Genomic DNA, 5602 nt, shown 5'->3' on the forward strand with positions numbered 1-5602 from the left:
CCACAAGGCTCATAGATTAGGAAGTGACACGAGGAATAATAGAGGGACCTTCTTGTAGAAGCCAGAGACATTTCGTAAGGGCCACTGGATCTGAAGCTTGGAGGCCAAGGGGCTGAGGGAAGAGGATTCCAGGTGGTGGGAACAGCCAGTGCAAAGGCCCTGTGGCAGGCCAGAGCTCAGAATAGGAAAATAGCCAGTGTGACCCTGCCTCGAGGTGAGGAAGGGTGTGATGTGGGACCAGGCTGACAGAGAGGAGCCAGACCAAATCCGGCAAACGATCTAGGATAAACTCCTGTCATACTCGCTCCAGTCTTCCCAGTGGTCTTGGCATGGAGTAAGTGTCTCAGAAGAAGTGACACCTTAAAGAAATACAGCTCAGAAGGAGCTTGGCTGGGATGCACACCCAGGTCTCCTGAAATGGCAAAGCAGAGGCCACAGGCCCTGCAGTAATTAATCCCCAGGATGGTGGTTCTCGCCACTCCTTGCCCACCTCCAGCCCCAGCCCCTGATGCCACTGGTACGGGGAGGGCATTGTCCTTCCCACCCCCACCGCACCTCATAATCCCATCACCGTGGGAACAGAGCCAGCCAATCAGAAGGCTCCCCTTTGCAAGGCCACCCTATAAATTGAGCCTCCTCTTTCCAGATGAACCAGACCTGCCTACCACTCATAGGCCTCCCAGGGCCCCCTCCCCCTGGATAAACCAGATCAGTTGCCCCCCACCTTCCTCCAGGGTAGAAACGGGGAGTCTGCTGCCTGGGATGTTCAGGACCAAGCTCCAGGCCTCCCAGCCCCCAGCGTAGAGCCCCAGCCACCGGCATGGCCACACCATGACACAGGAGCAACTCCAGGGCCCCTGAGACTTTCGGGGGGTAACCTGGGAAACTCGTGGAACAGCGAGAGCGGCTTGCTGAGCCTGCGACAGCCCAGCGAGGGGAAATGCAGGGCAAGTGACGCCAGCCTGTTGAGCAGCGGGTACGCAGGTGATAAGGAGAACAGTGAGGTCAGCCTGGTGGGGGGCACTCCCATCTTGAGGTTGCAGAGAAGGCTCCACGCCCCGGCGGTCAGCACCCCGACCAGCCAGCTGTGCGCAGTCTACTCGCCTAACCAGATCAGGAGCCGGCTGGCCAGCCGTGCCTGCAGCAGCAAGCAGCCTGGAGCGGAAAAGTGAGACCAGCCTGCCCGGCAGCGGCGGCAGCAGCAGAGCCAGCAGCCTGACCAGCATGAGCTTCATCAGCCTGGGCAGCAGCGCCCTGAACTACCAGGTGAGCAGCGGGCTCCTCAGCTCCGCCAGCAGCCTTCCCGCCAGCCAGGCCAGCAGCTGCCAGAACATCCCGGTGGACGGTAATGTGCAAAGTGCGGTGAAAAGTCACACCAGCCTTCCGGAGGACAAGTCCGGGGGCAAGGTCAAAGCCAGTGACCAGGCCGCTGAGGGGAAGCAGCCCGCCCAGATGTGCCTGCCTTTATGAGCCGGCTCGCTGGCCACCAGGTTCTCAAAAAATACATACGTGACGACCCAGCAAAGCTAGACTTGACCCAGAGTGGTTATGGTCAAAAACGAGTACCTTTTAAAAAGTATACACTGACTGTGTCAGAACCATGGATAGCGCCGTTCACAGCAATGACCAGCCGCACGGGGTGGCGTGTAGTGAGCACTATTGACACCCAGCGCTATCTCCTCGGACAATCAGCAAGCCATGGTGAGACCATCTCTACTGAGAACCACTGTTGGGAAGAACGGCTGTATGAAGAGCCATCGGTGCTGGGTCCCCCTGAATCCGCCTGCACTGGCCAGACCACTGTGAGCCCCGGGGACAAACCAGTCCTAACAGGATCCATCAATGGCAAAGCCATCTGCATTGAGAACAATTGTAGTGGGATCACCGGTGCCGAAACCCATCGGAGGGGACAGCTGTGACCAGCAGCAAATACGAACACTATTTAGAACCATCTGAAGTTAGAAGCTCCCATGGAGAAACCATGCTAAGTGATGAACGCCATCTATAACCAAACCAATCATGATAAGCTCGAATCTTGAACAAGCCCCAGCCTCAGCTGGGACTGTCCGCTGTCCAGAGCCAGCCAAAGGAAGCACCATCCGTGGGGACCCACAGCCCTGGGGGAGCTGGATCCCCACCCAGCTCTGGAGAAGAGCCGCTCACAAGAGCCAGCAGCACCCTCCAAGTGAGCTTGCCCTTCCTTTCATTTCGAGCACAGTTTCCGGGTTGCTTCGGCCCAGAATCTTCCCAGGAGCAAACGTTCCCCGATGGCCCCATCTGTCTCCACGTGCATCTCAGGGGAGGTAGAGACAAGAAAGGAGGCCAGAAATCGTCAGTTGACATGGTTGGGACAGTGCTTCCTACGGTAGGGCAATGCCATGATCAGTGCTTCATGGTGACAGAAACCAACCCAGCCAAGAACGGCCGGGATGAGACAGCTCTGTGCCATTTAGCACACGTTTCCTAGGTGGGTGGGAAGGCTTGAGACCTCCATCTACCCCTTCTCAAGACACTAATGTCCTTCCCTGGGGGCTGGCCGCGCAGATCTTGAGGAGGGAGTGTGTCCACAGAGGGGCGGAGGTCAGAACAGTCCTGAAGACATCCACTAGGTTCTAGAAGGAAAGCAGAGGGGGCACCAAACACAATAAACGGTGTCTAGAGAGGCTGCAAGTGTGTGTCTGTGTGTGTGTGTGCCCGCCGAGGTCACAGGGACAAATGCAAACCCACCAAAGAACCATGTTGAGAGGAGGGCTCAGCTGCCAGCTCTGCTTACCTCTAAGCGGGTGGTCTGGGGCAAAACGCTTATAATTAGTGAGCTCAGTTTCCTCATCTGGAAAATGGGAACAATAACCTCTATTTCATACACAGGTAGGATGGTTATGTGGGTTACGTGAAAATGCATATTAATTACCTGGTGAGTAGGACTAAATGTGTGTTTCCTCCCCTTACCTCACTTGTCTGTAAGATGGCCACAGACACGGTTTCTGCCTTGCGTTGCTCCCAGCACACAAAGGATCATGACTACTAACATAGATGATGTATTCTTGACCACATTAAAAAAAAGACAGAGCCATAGCATCTAGTTAGAAGTCAGAATGGGTTTCAGGGGTGAGTGTTTCTGGGTTTCAGGGCACCACGTGTCTGGACCAATAGGACCCTTCCCCTAGTGTTTCAGTGCCTTCGAGTACATTCTCCCCCACTTTGTGCAGGCAAAATCACTCCTCAAGAGCCCGGCACCCATGACTAAGGCAGACCGGAGGGGCTCCCTGCCCCCAGCCTGACTAAGGGAGCCCCTGTCCATAGGCAGGCCCTGGGTTGGGGGTGGGAGAGCTTCGGGGAGGCTCTGCGGCTGCCTCACCTCCCCGCACCCCCATCGCTGCCTTGCTCTCCTGTCTCAGCTTCTGTGTGCCCTCTGTCGTCCTCTGAGACAGAGGCCAAGCTGTAGGCAGAGCAACGCTGGACAGCTGGAGACCTCAGATGGAGCCACAGACTCCCTGGACCCAGCATGACCAAAATGAGCTCACCCCCTTCTCCTGACTCCCCTCCCCTGACCACTGCCTCCTGCGTCCCTTCTCAGCAAATGATGTCATCCCACCCCATTGTTCCAGCAGTCACACTGGACCCCACCTGCCTCAGCCCCATGTCCAATCAGTTCCTAACACCTCCCCTCCCCTACTGCTGCGCCCCCCGCAATCCAGGTTGTCCTCTTCCTCCCAGACCAGTGGTTCCCAGCCCTGGCTGCAGAGTAGAACCACCTGGGGAACCCTTACAAGATACACATGCACGGGCATCAGTGGTGTTTAAAGTCCCCCGGGTGATGAGATTGTCCCTTCTGGGCTGGGAAGCACCACCGCCCTCGCTCTGCTTTCCTCTCGAATGCACTTTCCACCCCTGGGGTCTAAAACGGACACCTGCATGGACCAGAAAGCTACACAAGGGAGTAGGTATGGGGCTCAGGCACACTGGCGGACATGTACCCTGTCTAAAGAGAAGCCAGAAATCCAGAATTCTCTATGTAAGATTTCCCTCCCGATTGTTCCATGTGGGTCACAAATTCAAATTCCTTCCCGAAAGGGGGAGGGGCAGGTGAAAATTCCTGAAGGCGGTCTCAGGACCACACAAACAAAGGCTTCTGCTTCTAAACAGAGAACGCAGAGATCTTTCTGGAACAAAAATCTGCATATATCCCTTAAACACTTAAAAACTTCTGAATCTTTCCACTGTCCAAAGGATTGGACACGGCATTCAAAGCTCTTCAGCAAACTAACCTATGGTAAGCTTCCCTGGACTCCTGCTACTTCCTCCAAAACCTCTCTATATGTACCACCTCACACCCGTCATAACGCATGCGGTAAAATGTCCCCTTTGTTGTCCAGCTCTATGGATTTTTGACGAGCAGACATAGATGGGCCAGGCATCTGCCACCATAGCCTGAATACCAACTAGTTTCATTGCACCCCCAAAATCCCCCTTTGCCCCTTTTGGGCAGTTCCTCCCACCCCAGCACCGCTGACCAGTTTTCTGCCCATACGGTTTTCCAGAACGCCACGCGCGTGGGATCACGCTGTACACAGGAGCCTTACAAGCCTGACCACCTCTGCAGAGCCATTTATGACTCAACCACGTTGTTGGTTTAGTGCCGAGTCATGGTCCACGGCCCATCAGCTCTCCGGTTGAGAGGCACTGGGTTCTTTCCAATCGGGGCGGGGGGCGGGAGGGGGTTGTTGCGACGTGAGTAGTAAACATTTACGTAGAGGTGTTTGTATGAACAGAAGTTCATCATCTCGTCTGGGTGAATTCCCACGGGTGGGACCGCAGGCTGGGATGTGCGTCTGGCTTCCTTAAGAAGCTGCCTGGTCACTTTCTGAAGGGACCAGCACTTCGTCTTTGTCCAAAGTCTGCGTTTTTCATCCCGCTCTCAACGTCTCTGTTCATTACCTTAACAATAAGAGGTCGTTTGTCTCAGTTTCCCACTGTTAACTCTGTTTTCTACAAGGGGAAACTGAGGCACACAGAGGCCTACTCTGTGTGAGTGAGTGGGGGGGGGGGATCAGAACCCTGGCAGTCTGGCCCCTGACTGTGAACCTCTCTACCCTGTCCTCCCTGCTTTGGATATTTTGGATCCTGACACGCCCAGGTGACAGGCCATCCCCAGACACAGAGCCCCTGGCCAGCTGTTTCTTGTCTCCAGCCCCTAAGTGTGGCACCTCTCACTGCATGTGCCTGCCTCCCTGAGGACAGGTGTCACCCCCCTACCCCCTGTCATTTCCCAGTCAGTGGCAGCGATGGCTGCCAAACGAATGAATGAATGGACAGATGAGAGACAGTGAGTGAAGGATAAATTGCTGAATCAGGTAAGAAAAAAAAAAAAAGGCAGATCCTCTCTATAACCTGCACTGCAGTAACTACATCCCACTGTCCCAAAACAAACGTGGTTCAGGATCCAAAAATTAAATACTGTTCTGCCGTGCACGCCTGAGCCCCGGGCACTGCTCCACCCTTCTCTCACTGTCTGCCCAGCAGATCCGTCTCCGCTCAGCTCTCTCCCACCCCAGCACGGGGGATGCAGCAACACTTGAAGCAAGAACCATTTTTCAGGCGG

The 5602-nt window shown here is 55.2% G+C and overlaps 1 protein-coding gene across 1 annotated transcript; it reads left to right on the top strand.

Annotated features, from left to right (window-relative positions):
• The first annotated feature begins 508 nt into the window (after nt 1-508).
• LOC111162200 (chromosome unknown C16orf82 homolog) lies at nt 509-1409 on the top strand. Its single transcript, XM_022526429.1, has 2 exons — nt 509-517; nt 675-1409. Exons 1-2 carry the CDS (start codon nt 509-511, stop codon nt 1170-1172), a joined length of 507 nt encoding a protein of 168 aa, XP_022382137.1. The 3' UTR covers nt 1173-1409.
• The last annotated feature ends 4193 nt before the right edge of the window (nt 1410-5602 follow it).

The sequence above is a fragment of the Enhydra lutris genome, unplaced genomic scaffold (assembly GCF_002288905.1).
Source record: "Enhydra lutris kenyoni isolate GAN:26980312 unplaced genomic scaffold, ASM228890v2 scaffoldscaffold90, whole genome shotgun sequence".
Classification (NCBI taxonomy): Eukaryota; Metazoa; Chordata; class Mammalia; order Carnivora; family Mustelidae; genus Enhydra; species Enhydra lutris.